Source organism: Desmodus rotundus, chromosome 6, assembly GCF_022682495.2.
Source record: "Desmodus rotundus isolate HL8 chromosome 6, HLdesRot8A.1, whole genome shotgun sequence".
Lineage (NCBI taxonomy): Eukaryota > Metazoa > Chordata > Mammalia > Chiroptera > Phyllostomidae > Desmodus > Desmodus rotundus.
This window is the reverse complement of record NC_071392.1, coordinates 148,629,810-148,652,968: the sequence shown is the minus strand read 5'-3', so window position 1 is coordinate 148,652,968 and position 23,159 is coordinate 148,629,810. Positions and strand designations below refer to the sequence as shown.

Sequence of the window (23,159 nt, the reverse complement as noted above, 5' to 3'; positions counted from 1 at the left end):
CAAATAGCCATTGAGAGGGAAAATCAAATAGGCTGAGACCTCAGCTTACATTCCTGCGCATGACTGGTGACCCTAGCGGAGAGGCCGGGGCGTGGCCTAGCGTGGAGAGTCAGCGCACGCGCTTCTCTCGCTCAGTGCAGCTGCGGCCGGGAGGCTCCTGGAGTATGTCGGCCCCATTTGAGGAGCGCAGTGGGGTGGTTCCATGCGGGACACCGTGGGGCCAGTGGTACCAGACCTTGGAGGAGGTGTTCATTGAAGTTCAGGTGCCGCCAGGCACTCGCGCCCAGGATATCCGGTGTGATCTGCAGAGCCGGCATGTAGCGCTGGTGGTGGGTGGCCGCGAGATCCTCAAGGTAGCGGCAGGTCGGGACTTGCGCCTCCCCCAAATTCCCGAGTCCTACGGTTTCTGTAGAAAGTCTGTTGGAAGGCCTTTGGGTTTTTCTGGCTGGCGGAAAGAGCGATAAATTGGCCTGTTTTTGGTCTGGTTCGAGCCCCCACCTCCAGGGCCAGTCCTGAGTTGACGTGGAAATTTGAGGATCCCATTTGTCGGACTTTATTACTAAACCAAATGAAGCTGCTTCTGTTGTGCCTCTGCGGGTCTACAGCTGAGAACAACGTAACTAGATCGTTAAAGAAACAAGTAATTATATTCCATACACTCTGCTCCAGGCACCACCCTAAGTATGGGAGAACATCGTCGAATGAGGCAAACAGGATTCCTGAACTGAGGTTACGGCAAGCAGGGAGGCACAAAAGTACTAAAATAATAGGCAGTTACAGGGAAGCAAAGAAGAAAGTCAAGGGTAAGGATAATGGGATGAGGATTCAGAGATGATGTCAGGTGATTTTTGTCATCGAAAAATTAGAAGAATTCTGCATGTTTCTGGAGTGGTTTAGCAGATGGTCAAGAGGTGTGTGAAGGAAATAATATCCCTTTTATTCTCACCAGCTCCCTTTGAGTCTGGGGTTCCCTGTTGCCTTGTTAAGCTTTATAGTTAAATTAAGTCGAAATTAGATTCCTTTCTCCGATTACATGCCCAAGATGAGTGATCGTAATTACTGGTTCTGCCTTTATTCTAGTTTTATAATCTTGGGCAGGAAATTTTTCAGCGACTCCGAAAAAACGTTCATCCAAAAGGTTCGGAAATTACAGGACCATTTTTATAGGGCTGCTTTGAGCATCGTGTATCCATGTGAATAAAGAGCTGGGAGTTAGTTTCTGATCTGTAATAAGCACACAGCACATGGTAGCTATTAGTATTGTCTATGGAAGTGCTTTGAGTGCCTTTGAGAAAAGGAGGATTCATATGAAGGACATTGATTTGTATCAACGTGGATCTAAATGACCTTTCTGAATATTTGTGTAGTTGATAGTTTCTTGAACAGTGGTCTAAGGTTCAGCTCAAATTTACCTTAGTAATTCCAATAACTTGGGAATTGAGCAATAATTCTTAACTCTAAGATACTAGGTGTACATTTACACCAGTAGGATTTTTTTCACAAGTATTGACATGAGAAGAAAAGTGTATCCTTTTTTAACATTTTCTAAAGCAAATTTGTCAAGCAGCACGTCAAAACAGGTTTCAGCAGATGGACCCGGTTAAATTTACATTTTACTTCTTAAAACGAGTTTCTGAAAAAAAATAACAAACAACTAATTGGATGTCATCTGTAGTATGTGCTAAAATAATTTTTTAATGCTAAATTGCCCAATAAAAAGATTGAGCCAGTTCTTAAAGTTTATTTTAAAAGACATTTCGTATTAATTTCATCAGGAGAGCCCCTGTAATTTATCTTAATTGATAAAACATTTCAGATATAAATTTCGTATTTGGTTAATCAGTGATTAGTAGTATTTCTTCATCTTATAAAACTTAAGAAGCCCTGATCTTTGTTTAGAGAACCATGTACTCTCGGTCAAAGTAAATGCTTCAAGCAGTGAAACTAGGTTCCCGTTCACTTGCTAGGGAGAACCTTCGAGTTGAGCACTTATGCAAGGGTTGAAATGGCATAAAATGTTATCTCTGTGTTCCATCCAAATCAGACAAATTATATGTGGGTTAGATAGGAAATTAGGTAAGTCTTAAATCATGAAGGCTTCACAAAATTCATGAAATTTCTATATTTTTAGTACCTTATATGTTTGTTTTTCAGGGCAAGCTCTTTGATTCCACAATAGCTGATGAGGGAACATGGACTTTGGGTAAGGGAAATCTATTATAAGTCTTAGAGTCTTTTTAAAAATTAATTTTGTCTTGGAACTTAGTATGTTTTCACTGTTTTAGATGCTTTGTCTTGCAGCTTTGGAAGGTAATAGTGATAGAAATGTGTTAACAATTGTGTGGCAAGATCATCTGATGGCTTTTGAAAATACATAATTTAATAAATGAACTCCAATTTCTTTGTGATTTTTGTTTGTTTAGAGGATAGAAAGATGGTTCGTATTGTTCTTACAAAGACAAAGAGAGACGCAGCAAATTGTTGGGCTTCTCTTCTAGAATCTGAATACGCAGCTGATCCCTGGGTGCAAGACCAAATGCAAAGAAAGCTTACATTAGAGAGATTCCAGAAAGAAGTAAGTCAGATAACTGTGTGATGTGTGTCGTTCAACATCTTAAAAACATAGAAGTATTTTTGGAAACTAGAACTCATGAGGGTATAAAAATGACAAAAGTTCTGTAGAGGAATTTTTAAAAATAAATGATGGGAAAAAATGACTGGCCTTTGTAGGTATGGATTTGATTTTTTAACAGATTTTCTTGAGAATTTCTATTATCATGATTTCTAAGTTTAAATTCATTTCATGTAAATCAGTAATGTATGAATAAACTCATAAAAACTCAATCAGTACAGACTTACGTAGTGTGAAAATGTGAAAGGGTCCTTTACCAACATCTATGCATTATTCCGTGCCCATCTAAAGCGCATCTTCTCATTATATTGGCTTGTTTGTTTTTAATACGAATGGAGAATCACACTGTGTATATCGGTCATGTTTCTTTTTTAATACTATGTTTTGGGTCTCTTCCCTTATTAGTACTCATAGATAAAGCTCATTTCTTTACTGCTTCAGGGTGTTTTCTAGTCTGAATGTGTTGTAACATTTAGGTATTCCTGTTTGATAAGATTTAGATTTCTCCATTTATGTCTGCTATTTCAAACAAATTTTGTGCTTTCATCTTTGTAAAGCTCTTCAAATATTCCTTTAAGATACCTAGGAGAAGAATTACTGCATGAAAGCAGTAAGTTTTCATGGATAATGTCTATCTACGTAGTGTTTTCCAAATGTGTATCTCTAGCCTAGACGTTTCTTCCGAATTTTGGAGTGGCATATCCAGTTGCCTATTCAGCATCTCCACTCTGCTAACAAACATTAAACAACACGTCCAACATGAAGTTCTTAACTTCCCTCCCATATTTGTCCTACATCTAGCCTCCTCATCTTCATTGATGGGCACAAGTTGTTCACACAAAAAGAAAATTAGGGAGGCATCCTCCATTCCTGTCTCTTACACCCTGTCCATTTTGTCAGGAAGCCTTGCGGGTACTGCCACCACCGCTCTGGTCTGGATGTCCTCTAATGCCGTGTCTAGGTTACTTCATAACCTAATTGTTCTCTTCACTTCTCCCTCTGCCAGGCTGCAGTCCTCTCAGGACAGCCGTTCGCGCGGTTAGACCAGTCCTTGTGAAACGCAAGCCGGGTTACATCGCTTCTCTTCTCAGAACTCTTTCACACTAGTGCAAGACAAGGTCTCTTACAAGCCTCAGTCTGGTCTGGTCTGCGTGATCCTCCAGACCTCCTCTCCCACTAGTGGCCTGCTGGGTCGTTCTGCTGTGGCCGTGCAGGCCTCTTTGCTCTTCCTTAAACAGGCCAGGCCATTCCTTTTCTGCTCTTTTGACTGCAATGCTCCTTCCCCAAAGCTTGCCTAACTTCACTGCTTTCAAGTCATTCCTCAGTGAGCATTCTTTTGAGTCTTGATCATCCTATTTAATTACCACAAACTATTCGTTTCCCTCATTCTGCCCTACTTTCTTTCTTTTTTCCTATAGCACTTAACGTCTAACTTACTACACACCTACTTTTAATATCCTAGATAGTGGCCTGCAAACACGATCCATGGGTCACGTCCAGCCCACTGCCTGTTTTTGAAGTAAAGTGTTTTGGAACCCTGCTACGCTCATTCGTTTGTGTGCTGTCTTTCATAATAGCTACAACAGAATTAAGCAGTTATGACACACCATACAGTCTTTAAAGACTGAAATACTTACTACCTGGTTCCTGATAGGAAAGTCTGCTGCCTCCTGCACTAGATAACTTGATGGTTTATTATTTGTCTCCTGTTCAAGTGTAAGCTCCACTGAAGCAGGGTTCTCTTTGTCTGTTCACTCTTGAATTACACACGCCATGCTCTTGAATTACACAGGACATTAATGGTGTCTTCCAAACAGTAGGAACTCAATAAATGTTGAATAAATGAAATGCCCTTCAAAAGCACTAAAGCCTGAGGTAATGCTTGCTTCTTAGGATTGTTATGGGGATTAACTCTGTTAATGTATGTATAGCTTTCGAACCCTACCTGGCATATAGCAAGGTCTCGGAAATGCTAGCTATTAAACTCTGTGTTTACACTGACACCAAGGGATGTGTTTGTCCGTACACTTGTCAATTTTGTAACACATATATTGAATCTTCTAAATATTTGTAAGTCTGAAAATTGAAAAATACTTTATAGTTTTAAGTTCCATTTTGGTGATTACAGTGAAGTTTGGTACATTTTTACATGTTTTTTTGCCATTTAGATTTCCTTTTTTTGTCACTTGCCAGTTCATTATCTTTTTGCCATTTTCCGTTTGGTTTATATCTTTTAGAATCCTGGTTTTGACTTCAGTGGAGCAGAAATCTCAGGAAACTACACGAAAGGCGGACCAGATTTCTCAAATCTTGAGAAGTAACTGCTGCTGTTTTGCTGTGTCTGTGGACTCGAGCAGATGTTGCCAGCTCCATCAAAGGAACAGATTATGTGGTGGAAGAAAAACGTGGATGCCTACAGTTAACTAATTGCAAAATATATTTAAATATGGTTCTAAAAATTGCATTCAAATATAATTACATAGGAAACACCTTAAATACTGTGGGCAATATTCTATTGATACGTGGTAACTTTTTTTGGACTTGTTTTGCTCAGCATGAAGTTTCAAATGCTGCATTTTGCTAGTTTCATATTTAATCTATATTTTTAATACAAAAACAGGTTATAGATCATATGAAATGACAGGTTGCCTTCAGGGAAAATTAAGTTTTTTCTTTTAATAAGCGTGATGCAAGAATAATATTCAGTAAACTTTTCTAAATTGTGTACCCTTTTGTCTAAGTCTACTGGTTCATGTGAGGAAAGTATATTACTGAAAAAAATTTTAGGAAAGGAAAAAATCTACAAATATATTCTGAGTAAGTTAATTTTAACAGTTAATGAAAATCTCTGAATTAGTATATTATTTCTTGAGAGATCACTTTATCAAGAAGTTAAACAGTTAACCGACAAAAGATTAGGTGAGGTGAATATGGTTACTGGGCAAGTGCATTGTGAGTGACAAACACCAAATCATGGTCAGTGATTATAAATAGGCGACATCATTTTGGTATTCAGTGATCCAGACAGAGAGGTAAGAATTGTCTTTACATTTTATCCTTTTAATCTCCTTTTTAACTTAAAAATAAATTTTAAACAATCTCAAATGTACAGAAAAGTTAGAAGATGCAGAGTTGTTTTTTTTTAATTTTCCTGAACCATTTGTATGTAAGTTGATGACATGATGCCCAATTATTTCTGAGTACCTCAGCTTGTATTTCCTTGGAAGGAAATGCTCTTCCATGTAACTACAACACAATCATTAAAATCAAGAAACAAGCATTGACACATTATGACCAGCGAATCCTCAGACCTTCACTCCGTTCAAGTTCAGTTGTCCCAATAAAGTCTTTTACAGCAAAAGGATGCAGAGTCATGCCTTTGCTTTTAGCTGTCGCCTGTCTTCAGTCTGCTTAAATCTGGGACAAGTCCTCATTTTTTCCTTGACTTTTACAAGCTTGGCACTTTTGAAGATTTCAGGCTAGGTGTTTTTTTTTTTTTGTTTTTTTTTTAACAGCATTCCTCATTTTGAATTTTGTCTGGTATTTCATTACTAGAGTCAGGTTTTGCATCTTTCGCAGGAATATTAAAGAAGCGATGCTGTGTTCTTATTGTATACTATCGTGAGTTAAGAATTTCACTTTGTTCTTTTTCCGATGGTGATTACTTAAAGTGGTGTCTGCCAGTCTTCTCCATTGTAAATCTACTCTTTTTGTGTTTATAATTAAGTACTTTGTGGAAGGTAGTTTCAAAATACTACCTTGGTTTTCCTCACACTTTCATTTTATTGCATCTTTATAGAGTCATAATTTCCTACTTTATTCAGTGGGTTAAAATTTATTATTCCTAGTACTTTGATGCTCAATTTTTTTTCTAGATTTGGTCAGTGTCAGATCATGTGTCCTTCTGACATGTCTCCATCATAATTTGAGCAATTTCTTGATCTGTCACACAGTATACCAGGCTTATTATACTTTCCCTGCCCTCGCTCAAGAATCAGCAGTTTTTCCAAGGAATCCCGGTTCTTACTAGGGGAGAACGGTATTTTGAGGTCAGGGTCTGTGTGCTAGTGAGCAGCTGCTGCTGATTGTATATAGTGCATCCATTTACCTCTGTATTTGTATGTATCAAAAACCGTGAGTTCACTCTTACACTTGCATTTCTAATCATGGGGTCATTTTTGTTTTCTTTCTATATAACTCCTTTGAACATTCAGTGGATTCTATGATCCTTCATACATTGGGTTCCCTGTTCTAGGCCATGACCCCATGAATGAATGCCTCCCTCACTCTGTTTAGGCTCCAACACCCTATGCCAAGCAGTGATAATTCTTCTCACCTCTTTGGACCCTAACCCCGCACTCCGGGCCACTTCCGCTCAGCCACAGCCTTTGGCAAGATGTCTATCTTGTTCCGGTTACCCACTCACTTCAGGAATGAATTGTTGGGAAAGAAGCTTTTTTTTTCCTTTTGACTGACTTCTCATTTTGACATTTTGAAAAATTGTATGTTTTGAAGTGACATACAGTAAAATAAACTTTTCGTTTGTAGTTTTGTGAATTTTAATATGCAGAGAGAAACGTTTCCTTGAAAATCAAGAGATTGAACAGTTCAGTTCCAAAAATTCACGTTAGATTTGTCTTTTTGAGGAGTTCATATAAATAGAATCATGAGTAATCTTTTTTAAAAACAGTTTTATTGAGATATAATTCACATACTATATACACTTTACCCATTTAAAATGTGTAATTCAATGGTTTTTAGTATAGTCATATATTTAACCATCACCGTGATCAATTTTCATTTTCTTACCTCAAAAGAAACCCCATACCTTCTAGCTATTATCCTTGCCCCAGTTCCTGCCCCAAGCACTCGCTAATTCCCTCCCCATCTCATGTATTTCCGTGTTCTGGACATTTCATATATGTGAAATGATGAAATGCGGTCTTTGATTTACTGGCTTCTTTCACATAGCATAATGTTTTAGAGGTTTTTTCCCCCATATATGCCAGTGTGCTATTTTATTTTGTTTTTTTGTATGTACTACCACACATGGATTATCCATTTGTCAGTTGATAACTTGGCAGGTTTCTACATTTTGGCTATTATGAATAATGCTCTTATAAACATTTAAGTATGAGTTTTTACATGTGGGTATATTTTTGTTTCTTACATAGGAGTCGAATTTCAAGTTATGTGGAAACTTTATGTTTAATACTTTGAGGAACTGCTAGGTTGTTCCAAGGTGGGAGCACCATTTTACATTCCCACCGGCAGTATATGGGAGTTCCAGTTTCTCCACGTCTTTGTCCACCCTTGTTATGTGACTTTCTGATTCTAGCTGTATCAATGGGTGTGAAGTGCTACCATAGTGTGGTTCCAGTTTGGGTTTCCCTAATTACATGGAACATCTTTTCTTCTCATTGTTTACCATTTGTGTATAATCTTTGGGGAAATGTTTATTCAGATCCTTCCCATTTTTAAATTGGGTTATCTTTTTTTAATTGAATTTTGAGAGTTTTTTAAAAAAATATATTCTGGATACAAGTCCCTGATCAGAAATGAGATTTGCATTATTTTTGGTTTTTTTTTTTTTTTTTTTAACTTTCTTGATGGTGTCTTTTGAAGCATGAATGCTTTCAGTTTTGATGGAGTCTAGTTCATCATGCTTTTGGTGTTAATAAGAATGCTGCATAATCCCAGGTTATAAGGATTTTTTCCAAAGTTTTCTTCTAAAAGAGTTATAATTTTGTTTTACATTTAGATTTGTAACCTACTTTTTGTATAAGCTGTGAAATATAGGCGGTTCATTTTTTGCATATGGATGTCTATTTGTTTCTGTATCATTTGTTGAAAAGACTATCCATTCTCCATTAAATGGTTTTTGCACTTTTGTCAAAACTCAGTTATTATTTATATGTGTCTTTTGGTCTCCATTGTATCCCATCGACCTCCGTGTCTATCCCTTTGCCAATACCACACTGCCTTGACAATAATAACTTTACAGTAAGTCAAAATTGGGTACCATGTTTCCTTCAACGTAATTCTTTTTTGAAATAGTTCTGGCTATTTTAAATTCCTTTGCCTTTCCGTACAAAGCTTCAAATCAGCTAGTCCGTATCTGTTGCACAGAAGGTTCTTCTGGGGTTCTCACTGGAATAGCATGCGAGCCCTCTAAGCCCCGGAGATGGAGTGTCTCCGCACTTAGGACTTCTTGATTTCAGTCGTCAGCGTTTTGTGGTTTTCAGCTTATGGAACCTTTACCTTTATGTCTTTTGTTACATTTATTTTTAATGTTCATTTCCTGGAGCTGTTGTAAATGATTAATTTAGAAATTTCAGTTTCTAATTATACACTGCTAGGGTATAGAAATATGTTTGATTTTTGTTTGTTGACCTTGAATCCTGTGATCTTGTTAAACTCATTTACTAGTGGTAGGAAGTTTTGTTGTTTATTCCTTGGGATTTTCTGCATAAACCACAAATGAGAACAGGTTGATTTTGTCTGTTCTAGTGTGTAGGTCTTCTATTTCCTTTTCTTGCTTCACTGTACGTGTGAAAATAGAAGAGGTGAAAGCGGCCATCCTTTCTTGCTCCGGATGCTAGTTTCTTGAGCATTAAGTCCTTCACCTTTAAGTGTTATGTTAGCCGTGGGTTTTTATAGATGACCAGTATCAGGTTGAGGAAGTTCTCATCTATTAATTCCTACTTAGCAGAATTTTTCTCATGAATGGATTTGAATGTTCTCAAAATTTCTTTTTTGGTATCGATTGATTTAATCATATGTTTTTTAAAAAATGTTTTATTGATTATGCTATTACAATTGTCCCAATTTTTCCCCTTTGTCCCCCTCTGCCCAGCACCCCCCACTCCATCAGGCCATCTCCAAACCTTTGTTCATATCCTGGGTCATGCATATAAGTTCTTTGGCTACTCCATTTCCTATACTGTACTTTACATCCCCATGGCTATTCTGTGACTATCTGTACTTCTTAATCCCCCTCACCTCTTCACCCGTTCCCCCATACACCTCTTGTCTGGCAACCATCAAAATGCTCTCTGTATCTATAATTCTGTCTATTCTTGTTCGCTTACTCTGGTTTTTAGATTCAATTGTTGATAGATACGTACTTATTGCCATTTTATTGTTCATAGTTTTGATCTTTTTCTTAAATAAATATAAGATTTCATAAAATAATAGTTTGGTGATGAACTCCTTTAGCTTTTTCTTGTCTGGGAAGCTGTTTATCTGCCCTTCAATTCTGTGATAGCTTTGCTGGGTAGAGCCATATTGGCTGTAGGTCCCTGATTTTCATCACTTTGAATATTTCTGGCCAATCCCTTCTAGCCTGTAGTTTCTTTTCAGAAATCAGCTGACAGTCTTATCTTTAGACATAATTTGGAGGATTATATTGATTGACTTTTAAATTTTGAACCAGCTTGTATTTTGCCCTGCCTCAAACTTGGTCATAGAATATTCTTTCACTTATATACCTGAATTTGTTTGTTGAGGATTTTTGTGTCTGTTCATTTGGTGTATTAGTTCATAGTTGTTTGTTGTTGTTTTGTTTTTGTATTTTCTTTATCTTTGTTTGGTATCAGGGTAATGCTGGCCTTATAAAATGAGTTGGAAGTGATTTTCCTACTTTCTGGAAGAGATTTGTAGAATTTAAGTCTTTTTAAACTGTTTTATGGGATTTGTCAGTAAGATTTTAAACACTAGGTCAATTTTTAAAAAATACAGAATTTACTCAGGTTATCTAGTTTAACTAAGTTTTTCCAGTCCGTGGCTTTCCAGGAATTGATTCATTTCATCTAACTGTAGCAGGGAGATGTTACTGCTGCATTTCCTCAGAGTCCTTTTAATGGTTTCTAGTCGATAGCAGTATTTCTGTCATTCCTAATATTGGTTATTTCTGTAATTTTTGTCAATCTTTCTAGAGTTTTACCAATTATATTGCTCTTTTTATAGAGCTACATAGTTTTAGTTTTATTGAATTTTCCTGTTATTTTGTTCTAGTTCATTTATTTTTTTACCCCTCCTTTTTTTTTATTACTTTTTCCCTTCGCTTGCTTTGATTTTATTTTGCCCTTTTTCTAGTTTCTTAAAATGGAAGCTTAGTTATTTGAGACCTTTTTTTCTTAATGAAAGCAGTTACTGCTATGCATTAGTTTCTAGGCATTTGTGTAGCTTCATTCCACACCCATTTTCATTGAGTTCAAAATATTTTATTTCTCTTGGGACTTCCCCTTAGAGACATGAACTATATAGAAATCTGTTGTTTAATTTCCAAGTGTTGGGAGATTTCCAAGTATTTGGAGTAACAAATAGTTTATTTGTTACTGATTTCTAGTTTATGGTCAGAGAACATACTTGTATGATTTAAGTTAAAAGATTTTATTCATTTATTTTTAGGAAGAGGGGACAGGAGGGAGAAAAAGAGTGAGAGAAACATGGATTGGTTGCCTTTCCTATGCACCTGGACTGGGGAGCAAACCTGCATCCCAGGCATGTGCCGTGACCGGGGTTGCGGGTGGTTGAGGGGATCAAACTGACAACCTTTTGTTTTGTGGGACAGTGTCCAACCTACTGAGCCACACTGGTCAGGGCAAGTTCTTTTTCATTTTATTTTGTGGCCCAGGATATGGTCTCTGTTGGTGAGAGTTCCACGTGCACTTGAAAAGAACGCCTGTTCTGCTGTTTTAGGATGAAGTTTTGGTGCCAAGTACATCCAGTTGGTTGTCGGTCTCACCCAGTTCTTCCAAGTCCTGCAGATTTTCTGGTTGTGGTTCTGTAGGTTACTGAGAGGCCTGTTTAAGTCCCCGGCTGTAACTGAAGCTCTGTGCACTTTTCCTTTCACTGCTGTATTTTCAAGCTCTGATGTTAGGTGCATACATATTTAGGAGTTTCATGTCCTCTCGGTGACTTGCTTATTATATCATTATTTAATGTCCTTCTTTATACCAGGCCGTTTTGATTGCTTCTAAATCTTTGTTGAATATTTAAAAATTGACTTATCTTTTAATTCTTATGTTTACTGTTTTTTGGTTTATGAAAAATTATAGCTTTCACACAGTAAGCAGTAGTGCATTTTATAAAAATTACTGTTAGTATAAAATAAGGAAAATGAATTCTTGAGTGTTGATCTTGATGGTGGCACTCATTAATATGGCCAGACTGTGTCATACATAATATATATATAACATGGTTAGTTTGATTGGAAATTACAGTTTCATGAATCCATTTAACCTTCTGTTTTGGGAGGTAATGTTCACAGCCTTTTGGGCAGGACTACGTGATTTGATGTGACCTTGAGCTAATCACTTTTCTGTGGCTCTAGGTCATTTGTAAATTGGATGAACCTCATACCCCTTGGAGGATTATTACGAGAGGATTCATATAAAATATCTAGTAGTACCTGATAGTAGAATCTTCATTGCTAACCACAAATATTAGATCAGAGATGTTTATTTTTTAGATATTGTGTTGTATAAATGGAAATACAGATAAGGTTCAGGTACCTTTTTAAGAATAACACTTGTGAAAGAGCGCTTATTAAATATCTAATCTGAGTTAAGGGCAAAAGGAGACTTAAGTTGTTCTTCATCAGTAATTCCTTGCAGTGTCCGCTTCAGTTGGTTTAGGTTTAATTAAGCATGAACAGTTCCAAATTAGGTTGTTTTAGTTCAATAATAATTACCAGTTGATCTAAACAAACTAACAGTACTTGACAATTACCTGTTGTTATCAACCACTATCTGGAATGCTGTTTAAATTAGGTAAAGGGGGGTCTGAACAAAACTTCAGGTGGGCTGAGTCTAAGGGCGAAGTGGTATTAAGGATATCCATTAATAGTGATGAGTCTAAATGATAACCGCAGTGCGTAAAGATAAATTTTTAAGTACATATTAAGCATATGTCATTCTGTGCCTATTTTAAAAAACTAGTAGAGAGAGTAACAGCCATACTATTAGATTTTTTCCTGCTACCATACATCTTACTTTAGTGCTAACTTTAAACTGACACAGTACAGATAGCTTTTTATTGTGGTTCTGCCATCACACTGCCAAAATAGTTTGTTCAATCAGAAGAGACAGAAAACCACCCAGGAAAGAAATGCATTTCAGTCACTTTATTAAAATGTATATCCCTTAGTACCAAAACATAATGGTAGTTGGTTAGGTTACCTCTGCCAACTCAAAATTAACACGGATGTGATCAAAATATTGAAATGTATCAGCCTTTTGGGAAAACTGAGGTTATCCACAAAACATTGTTTACAAAATATACTGTGGTTCTTTGGTTTATTTTCCAGTATGTGTTTATTTATCCATAACATGATGTCAAAATTGGGCACAGTCATCCCGGATGGACTCAGGCTACACACTGCACAGAGTAATGGTTCTTCAGGACACTTTTAACACCGCAGATCTCCTTATATTCACCGACTGACCGGAAAATCCCGAACCCTAACTACCTCAGCGACGCCATGACCATGAAGACGCGTAGTTACTTGCGACTCTCTGTTTGCACAGGGGGGAAATTAGTGAAAATAGATTCCCTTCTTGAAGAAAATTCTAAATTAGAAGCAATGACAGTTTTATAAAAAGAGTCCTTAGTAAAAATTTCTGGAGTGTTAAATCAACAAGTTTTCAGAGTGATGTTAATTTGAGTCACTAATACAATAAAACTAATTTTCTCATCTGGACTATATTGAAACAGATTTTGTATAAAAATTTTTTTCCTGGACACAAACATCACCTGTTTTCTAGGAAAAACATTAAAGATAAATTAATATGCCAAAATTGCTAAATGTGTAGTTTTGCTTTATATAAAATGTCGTCAAATTTAAATGTTAAGTTCCATGTAGCACTAAGGTCCACATCTCTGGATAATCTATTACTTGAGTTATGGGTGCCAATAAACCATTTTCACTGGTTAAAATAGTGACCCTTATTACATCTTAAAAGTGCATTTGTGAAATGTTGGTTTTGATGTAAACCTCATTCAAAATTTAAATTAAGTAGGTTTCCATTTTTAATACCACTGAAATAGACTGACCCAATATAGAAAGTTGGATCAATGTTAGGAATGAAGATTCACAGTTTACCTTCCCAGACTTGTTATTAACATTTCACATTATGTTCTTGGCATTGTGTATATGCCTCAGATGAATTCAAATTTAAGCGTAACTCCACTACAGCGTAATGTTAATTAGGCAGTTTTCCCAAATCTGAGAACACCAATGCTAATCTACTGATGTTTGAGGATGCACAGCTTAAATCCATATAACGTTATGGAATCCATACTTCAGGATCGTGGAGAATGGTTTCATAGAAGAGCTTTTGTTGCTGTAATAATCCTATTTAAGCAAACAACAAAAAAAATCAAGTTACCAGATGTCTGCCAAACAAATATTACAAACTGCTTAAAAACTGATTTACTGCTTCTAAGATTCATAATCATGTCACATGTAGGTACGTTAAACGTTAACATTTAGTTTTGAATAGGAAAAAAGTTAAATCACTGTGAGTTAAAGTTAGATGGCAACACTGTGTATGGCAGTGACGACCAGGTGTGCACCTCCTTTCCAGTATTCAAACTGCTACATTAACAATACAAACTACAATGCGCCCTTGTTTCCAAGCACCCAATGTGAAAACCATTTGCTGGAATTTATTTTTTCTTTAGATACAACATCCAAGATCATACTGATTTTGCTGATAAGCTAACAGTCTCAAGTCAGTTTATTTGTGTGCAAACTTTTGGTCCTGTTGTCCTTCTCAGGCTTGCTGAACTTTACAGGAGCCAGAGCCTGAGTCGGCATAAAGCAAAATGAGGCGCAATTAAAAGCTACGTTTTAGTGCTACTTTTAAAATTCAGGTTATTAAGGAGGGTGCTGTTTTCTAAGTTAATAACTTAATGAAGTGGCTAATGTACATGCCAAAGGTTGGCTAGTTCCTTACTATTAGGGTGTTACACCTTTAATGTAGTTAATGCACTAAAATATTAGCTGACTAGCCCAGTGATTTTCCGCTTGGCTAGTCCAACTCCATCTTCTTTATGTGGAAGATAATTCAGATTACAGTTCTTGAATTGTAGAAAGTGATAGCATTGGGAAACTTTATGTAGAAGATAACTATGAACCAAATTTACCTACTAAGGAACCGTTTCAGGAATTGTTGGAAGGTGGCTTATTCTGTAGTAACTATGCCTCAATTGCCGCGCAGTTCGCCCAGAAACAATCCATTTCAACTTCTGAACGTTTGGTTTGGAGCACTTGTCTGATGAATATTCAGCCAAACACTTGGATACGAGCTCTTGCCAGAATGTCAAATCTCTGCCATTTATCTGTGCATACATTTGAAAGAATTACTACTCAATTAAAATAAAAGTCCTGTAGGATTTAACTGCAGGAATAACTGCAACCTTAGGAACATGTCTTTCCTCGTCAAAAATATTTTAAAGATAAACTGCCGAAGTGTCAAACACATGATACCAGTTTACTTCAGGAGATAGGACAAGTTGTCTAGTTTCCTTTACAGCTGTTAACGGGAATGACCTCGACATACCTTGGAATGTTTCTGAAGACATTCTACCTCTTCGGTTAACACTACACACTTCTGTGCTTGGACCTCCAGTGCGATGATAGACAATGCCAACACAGAAGGCTAAGAGAGATACATTTTAAAGTAAATGTTGGCCATAAGAACAGGCACGTAAATAGGTTTACTCTTTATGTAAAATACTGACCTTTGCTTTAGAAAATAGGATCCTGCAGTGGCACGCCTTAAGTTGAGCCTCCAGTCTTTCAAAATTAAGGCTATTCCTCCTTTAAAAAAGTGAGATTAAGTTGATGTAGATGATTTCACATCTAGTCAAAAGACAACTTTTTAGAAAAACATTGAAGTCAATTTTAAGTTTATACATGTTTATAGAAAATGAATTATTTGAAGTCGGCAAGTCCTCTTCCTTCAGAGACGTTAACTCAAGGATGCCATACATGAATTTTAAGTGATTTAAAACAAAAAAGTATCATGCCACAACTACCAGGGTTTATTTTAATTTTAATAAATCTGTTTCTGCATCTACTGAATTTCCTTTTTCCATAAATCTGTTAGATGCTTACCTACTAGGGTCTATGAGTTAACTAGTCTATAACTTGAAAATGTGATACAAATAAAGGTTGAAGTGCCCTTTAGTCCCAAGAATTAAGCCTTCACATAACTTCCAGAAGCTACTGACAACTGCAAGTCTCCCTTCTGCTAGACAGTGAAGTAAACTTGAAGGAGCTGCAGCTCCTTGGATACGAATTTTCCCAGGATGTTGACTTGAAGCATCACCCAGACCATACAATTCTGATTTCCAAATACCCTTGGTTCAGAACGAAGATCACTTACCTTTCAAACGGTAGGTTCTCTTGAATGAGTGAGTAATAGAGTTGCAGAAACTGGAAGGCAGTAGTAGCTTTGACTTTCCAGCACACCTTCTCCAACACAATCTTTTCCATTCTCATGAGGTCTGAGACTGTGAACCTGTACTGGCTTATTCGGATCAAGTCACTGGCCAAGGGGACATTCCTTTCCTCTTCTATGGACTTCACAGCCAGGTAGAAGCAGCTTAGTCCAACACACCCAAGGTGCTTGGGCTGTACCTAAAAAGACAGTAAGCCCATGTCTTTATTTCAATTAAAAAAAAAAAACCATAAAGGACAATCTAGAACTCACACCCACCATTAGGAAAATGTATCTTTGCAGTGTCTTTGTTAACAGAAAGAATTAAAAAGATCAGCTGTGGCCTATCAACCCTTTGCACCCCACTTGGAACCAATTTTGGAGTAACTACACTAAACTGTAGTGTAATGTTGGCGTTTAGCACATAAAAATTCCTACTTTTTATAAAATTAGAATGAACTATAAGCAGAGTGTTCTAGTTGGATCAAATAAGTTAACTGGTCAAAGGCTTAGACGAGGCCTGAAACACCTTACAGCGCATGCACGAAATTTCTCCCCAGAATGCTGTGGTTTTCCAGGCTGTTTTCTTTGTAGTAACAAATGTAAAATAGTTTAAAAATACTACACCATGTAACTTCCACTCTGCCTGTAAAGCTCTATTACCAAGCTCTTTTTTTTATACATCATTTTCTGAATGTCTACCATGTGAAACAGTCAAAATTCTATCTACTCCTAAATTGCAGCTCAAAAAAACCCTGTAAGAAGCCTTTACCAGTGTTTGTGTTCTCTTCCTCTTGGAACCCTTCCAACAATGTCTTTATGCCTCTTTGGAGGTGTAATGTAATTATGTTTCTTATGTTCTGTATTGTAGGATAGTTATTGGTATAAACATTCCCACGTAAGACTGTAATATACTTAAGGGACAGATGTATGTATTCTGTGCAACATTTATAGATTCAAAGGTAATGCCTGCACATTACCTGTCTAAAGAGTTGTTTAATTCATCTGTTGAACAAATTTCTTGAACCATCTAATTTAACAAATACAGTACTGAGTTCCTCCTCTCTAGGATACATTGTCTCAGTTACCAAGGACTAAAAGATGAGTTTTATTTGAATTGTCACATACACTCATTATCCACCAATGACCAGGGGCACACAGAGAAGGCAGAGGTATTTGTAACAACGACACTAGCTCTGAAAGATACACTGACGCCCTGCTTATCCAACATAGGAAATAATAATATAAATGCTTCTCCACCAGAAGATACTCGATTGTCTGCAGGCAGAGGCTGGAAACGTCAAACTTATGCCAGACTTAAGTATGTCTAAGGCTAAAACAATTAGAATTTTGTCCCTGAGTGGAGATCTATATACTCTATTGACCAAGTGATTGATAGGATTACAAGGGGAAAAAACCCACCCTCTCATTCTTAATCACTATCTAGCATTTTGCTGCTAACACATTTTTAAAATTTAAAAAGTACCTAAATAAAAACACCTAACCTATTAAGAAGGATTTTTAATAACAACAGCCAACTCTCCTACTGGGAAACTGCAATTAATTATTTGATATTGGACTATTTTTCAATGTCAAACGCTTAACAAATAATGCATTACTCTTGATGATAATAAGAAAGAGTATTCATCAAATCTGTAGTATGGGCTATCTGCTGAAAATAAAAAGGTCAAGTTTACGAATACCAACCCAAAGCTAGCAATCTGCACAACACACTGAGCCAAATGAAAAACTCACGGTAATGTAACCTTAAACATACCTTCATTTTGGACAGGAATCTGTCCAGCAAATTCACAGCTAGAGAAAATGTCTCTGTGTCGAAGCCAAAGAACTGAGTTAGACTAAGAAGATCTTTCACTTCAAAGTCCCTCAGTCTTGCAGTCATCCTGAGGCCCTTCTCGTGTGCAGATTCAATCAGTCTCAAGCCACAGACCTTTGGCTGACACTTCGGCTCTTGTTCCAACAGTGCATTCAGCTGGTGTAGCAGTTTCTGGGAGTCAGTTGTGGTGAGTACCTCTATCATCTATATATAGAACAAAGCCCAGAAAGGATAAGAACAGCCAGCCCTTCCTGCATTGTATTGTGCCAAGTGCTGGATACCGTTTCCCCTCCCCCAATGCTGCTATGCATCTAAGTCACAGCAAAGGAGCCATCTGTTATGCCCACCCTCCCCCTAACCAGTTGGTCACATCCTAAATTGTGAGTTCTTAGACAATAAGCCCAGGTCTTAATCCTTTTTAAAAAATTGCAAATCTTCCAAGACACTTGTCAAGTCATTCACTGTCAAGAGATAACTATGCATTGTAAGACAGGACACCAAAACTTTGAAATTAGATGGTAGTGTGCATTCTGCCATGTATTAACAATGTACACTGTTCGAGTTAGATAATTTTGCTTAGCCCTTAGCTCCTCATCTGTAAAGTGCGTATGAGGTTATTACCTACCTCACTTGACAGGTAGAATCTAAGAGGTCATCTAAGTATAGAGCTTAGCGCATGCAGTAGGTGCCTAATCAACACTGCACAACATTAATAACCTTATTTCTACGTCTGTTAAATGATGCAACAATATCTGTCTCTTTGGCTTTAAAGATTGAACAAGACGACTCCTGTTGAGTTTAGCAGTGTCTGGCACACGGCGCTCAATGATTGTGAACCTTTATTGGTGTTGGGAAAGGAAGCTTAAAGGGTGTTATGGGAGCACATAAAGGAACGGGAGGCAGACCTAGCCTGCAAGAGGAACGTGCAATTTTATCACTTGCTAATAATGCACATTTATATGTCCCGAGGAACATGCTACGCCCTGGGCACACACACGGTCCCTCCCCACACAACTGGAAGACCAAGAGTCATCTGTTCTCTTACTTGCTGGAGTAGGACATTTAGGGTTGGGCAGCCACTAACTTTACGGGTTCAGCTCTCTCGCCCCCACACCGGTGCCCGGGACCCGCCCGCCTGCGGACACGGAGACCCCTCCGACCTGAGACAGGTCGGGTCTGGCCCCGCCCTCCAGGCTCAGACTAGCCCAGACTTGTTGCTGACCGCAGCGCGGTTGCTAATCCAGGCACAAGGCGCGGGCCAGACTCACCCCTGACCCAGCGCCTCCCACCTTTCTCCCTACACACCCCCTAGGTCCCCCCGCGGTCCCAGCTCACCTTGGTCGCGAATTGCGGCTCCTTCGCTGAAATCACCCTCCCCGGGCCTGCTCTCGCCTCAGCCCACGATATCAGATCCGAGAATTCTAGGAGGCGAGGGGGCTCGTGGGCAAGAGGGGAGAGGCCCGGGGAGGGGGAGCTGTCCTGGGTGGAGGGCTCCGCAGTGCCGCACAGACGACACCAACCTCCCCAGGGTCAGCTCGGAGCCGAAGGGACCTGAACCGGCCTCCGGAGTCTTATATTGGAGGGCGGGGCCTTCCTGCTAAGGGAAAGGGGGGTATTTTCACCGCTAATTGGTGTAGTTCATTTGATGGATGGCCCCTGCGGACCAAAGAGGGCTGATCTGTAGAGAAGGAGTCAAATTCTCCGCCCCTTGAGGCCACGCCCCCTACCTGTAAGCGTCTCTCATTGGAGAATTTTCCAATGTGTCAGTGAAGAGGAGGGCGAACCAAATGCTGCGCCCACCAACCCTGGCCCGGGTAAGGTGTCTGCTGTCTGCTGGCGGCGGATTGGCCGCGATATCTTTCCAGAATGTACTGGGGCTTTTTGTTCCGTGCAGTTTAGTAGAGCGGCTCTGCCCCTTTTTTCTAAAAGTACCGTGGCTAGTTACCGAAAGAAAAAAAGGAAAGCCTGTATTTTCATTAGACATGGAGAGGTGGTGGAGATTTCTCTTTGTGAGCTTTGAAAATCAATTGATCCTTGCCTTATTTTGCTTTTTGTGTAATTTGTCAAAGAGTGGAGTTGGGCTACATAAATTCTTGGTCTTATACCAATTTTGTGAATTTGGTGTTTTAGCCAATTGAAATAGAAAAGTTGGTAGTTTTTCAGTGGCTTAAAATAAAAAGCGTGTGGTTGACTCTAAGAGGACCACATAGGCAAAATAATGGTTGTGACTATGAATTTCAGCTCACAGATCTGTGTGGGAAGCTATATTATTCTTTTTATTTACTATAAATGAACTTAAATCTAATTATGAGTCTTTGCTAGGTTAGTGGGCAAATGAGTTGGAAGTCTCTGAACACCCTCCCTCCGCTCTGTCTCCCCCAGATTGTCACAAATGAGACCGGTCTACATTAAAAGGATTGGTGAACATTGAGTCATTTATTAGTTTTCATGGGTTGTACTCGAATGTTTCTGTTCTCATGGCCTCTTCCTAGTTAGTAGCTATGTGGGCTCTGAAAAGGTGAAAATCTAGAATACTTGCTGGCATCTCTGCCATGTGCTTCCCTGGGACAAGGCCACAGAACCAAGCTCTGAAATGGGGGCTGAGTGGTGGGGAGGAAGAGGAAGGGAAAACCAGGGAGAAAAAGTTAATATGGCAGAATAAAACTTCATCCACATGATCAGGTCAATTTGATACATTGGCCTTGCAAGTGGGGAAGTGGCCTTGGTTGTCCTTGAAAATAAACGTATGAATAGAAGTGGGCAATGTGAAACATTTACAATAATTTGTGAGTTTACAAATGTGTGTTTCTCCGTTTGGCTTTTAGTAACAAAATTAGAACTATATATACACATGCACTCATTTACTAATATTGAACACAGAAAATGTGCCAGCGGAGAAAATATACTGGCCCCTGTCTTCGTGGACCATGTAGTCTTGTGGACAATATAAACACATAGACTTTGGAATAAAACTGTCTTTACTGACGTATTTTCAAATTGCATGCTACTGACTAGAAAAGAATTTTCTCAAAAGTGGGAAGTCAAAGGTTTTACTCACATGGTTAGAGGATTAAATAATGTGAAGCACATAAAGAGATAGGTACTGTGCTCAGAACACAGCTCTTGATAGATTACTACTAACAAACTACTAACATTTCTTTTGAAATGTCTTGTTTAAACACACATTTGATTGTGTTTTCTATATTGTCAGACTTAGTCTTCTCAGCTTAGAATTGGAGTATTAGAATTATTTATTTAACACTAATACAAGCATCTAAATTACTTATATTGATTTTTATACTTTATTTATACTTGAAATTTTCACATGAAGCTTTAGATCATATATCATTATTTATGTAATTAAATTGTTTTCTCTCACACCAGGATCTTGTTACTGCTCTGTATTAAAATCTGAAATTCTGTATATCAAAAAAATGGTTTCAATAGCACTGCAGAAAATTGATTAAATATAAGTCAAATGAACATTCTTTACCTTTTCTCTTTTCCCTCACACCCACTGTCATTTTTATTACATAAAATTTGAATACAGACTATCATTTAAATAATTTAAAAGGCCTAATTAGCAAAATGTGCAAATGTAAGACTCAATTATGACTCTTGTAAAGGAAAGAAATGAGCTCTTCATTTACTATGACTTTATTTTTAAACATGTACAGATTTAGTAATGATTTTTTTCCCGAGGATTCGTGCAAATGACTGACTTCTGGGGTATTTTCTAGGCTTGATGCTATATGCAGCTGCCGCCTTCATACTCTTCTCCATCAACAACAGGTAAGTGCAGCAAGAACCAAAGCTCAAAAGAAAATGGCCTTGAGACCGGGTAAGAATCTCAGATATTAACAAGAGGATTTAATAATAATCTTTACATTGTAGACTGCAGAAATGCCTGTGAGCAACACAAATTAAAACAAGCAGGCGTGGGCCCTGGCCAGTGTAAATCAGCTGGTTGGAGTGCATCCCAGAAGCCAAGAGGTGCAGGTCAGGGCACATACCTGAGTTGTGGGTGTGGTCCCCAGTCAGGATGTGCCAGAGGCAACGGATTAATGTTGCTCTCTCACATCGATGTTTCTCTCTCTTCCCCCTCCCCCTTTCCCTCTCTCTAAAATCAATAGAGATGTCTTCAGGTGAGGATTACAAATAAGAAAATACAAGAAACAAGCAGGCATTAACAGTGGTGGTGTGTCACACCCTGCCTGGACTCTCAGGAAAATTACTCACTGATTATGTTTGCATCCTGGAGATGGGAGGAGACTTTGCACTTCACCCTCTGCTCAGACTCCCTGATCAATGTTCGGAAGTTTTGGACGTAGGCTTGGCCAGATGTGAGGAAAGCTGGGAAAGTAAGGATCAAAAAGATCTCAGCTGCGTCCCTTCCCCTCTACTTCGTGATCCTTCCTGGAATTCCGTATCACAGACCCCTGTCTCCTCTCCAACTCTTCCCTAGTGCATCTGCTCTGTTTTATTCATTTGAAGAGAAGCTGCTTGGCAGTGGCTGGTTTGGGGCTTTATTAGCCCCTGGAATTATGTATAGTCTGGGTGTTGGTAGGGAGGCAGGGAGAAGGATACATAGAAAAACTACGTATTCTTGCCACTGGAAGATCCTAGCTACCTCAGATACAGGAACCCCTTCCAATTAATTGACGATTTACTATATTCCATGAAAAGCTAGACTTTGTCAAGTAAACCAATGCTATATAAAGACACTGGGAGACGTTAGGGAGAGTACTCCTGCTCTCTAGAATTTAGTCTAATGGCCATAAATTCTGTTAAGCATAGAGCTCAAAGCCAAGGTCAGCCAATAATAAAAAGACTTTGTATTTGTGTTATATTTCCCATGTGCCAGATTATGTGCTGAACTTGAACATACATGATCTTATTTAGTCCTCTAACAACTCTGATATTGTTACTGTTATCCTCTCTAAAAATGAGGGATATTTTGTATATAACCTGATTTATATCAAAAAGAGTTAAATAATCATAGGAAAGGGCCATCAGGGAAAAGGAAGTGTCTGACTACTGGACCAATCCAAGTCCCCATGTGACACTAGTCAATTTACATTCAGTCAGCTGTATTGCTATAGAAGCTTCTAGTCAAATACAGACTACAATGGAAGGAAACATAAAGGAGCAGAAATCTTGTGTATTTAGCCTTAAAATTCTTTGAATGGAGGTAAAGAAATATCACTAAATCCTTTGTAAATGTTTATATTTTCTACAT

At 38.2% G+C, this 23,159-nt stretch overlaps 2 protein-coding genes across 4 annotated transcripts; one reads left to right on the top strand and one right to left on the bottom strand.

Annotated features, from left to right (window-relative positions):
* Positions 1-81: 81 nt before the first annotated feature.
* On the top strand, positions 82-5,996 carry NUDCD2 (NudC domain containing 2). Of its 2 annotated transcripts, none has more exons than XM_045185069.2 (4): positions 82-353; positions 2,155-2,203; positions 2,499-2,575; positions 4,870-5,996. In XM_045185069.2, exons 1-4 carry the CDS (start codon positions 165-167, stop codon positions 4,951-4,953), a joined length of 399 nt encoding a protein of 132 aa, XP_045041004.1. In that variant the 5' UTR covers positions 82-164; the 3' UTR covers positions 4,954-5,996. The 2 variants fall into 2 exon arrangements, with proteins under 2 accessions (XP_045041004.1, XP_024432751.1); XM_024576983.4 differs by having other exon boundaries at positions 146-353; positions 2,424-2,575.
* Positions 5,997-12,746: 6,750 nt separating this feature from the next.
* CCNG1 (cyclin G1) lies at positions 12,747-19,486 on the bottom strand. Of its 2 annotated transcripts, none has more exons than XM_024577050.4 (7): positions 19,256-19,486; positions 17,861-18,124; positions 16,030-16,283; positions 15,383-15,461; positions 15,202-15,300; positions 14,786-14,980; positions 12,747-13,991 (listed from the first exon to the last, which is right to left on the bottom strand). In XM_024577050.4, exons 2-6 carry the CDS (start codon positions 18,122-18,124, stop codon positions 14,789-14,791), a joined length of 888 nt encoding a protein of 295 aa, XP_024432818.2. In that variant the 5' UTR covers positions 19,256-19,486; the 3' UTR covers positions 12,747-13,991; positions 14,786-14,788. The 2 variants fall into 2 exon arrangements, with proteins under 2 accessions (XP_024432818.2, XP_053782239.1); XM_053926264.2 differs by having other exon boundaries at positions 14,790-14,980.
* Positions 19,487-23,159: the final 3,673 nt, after the last annotated feature.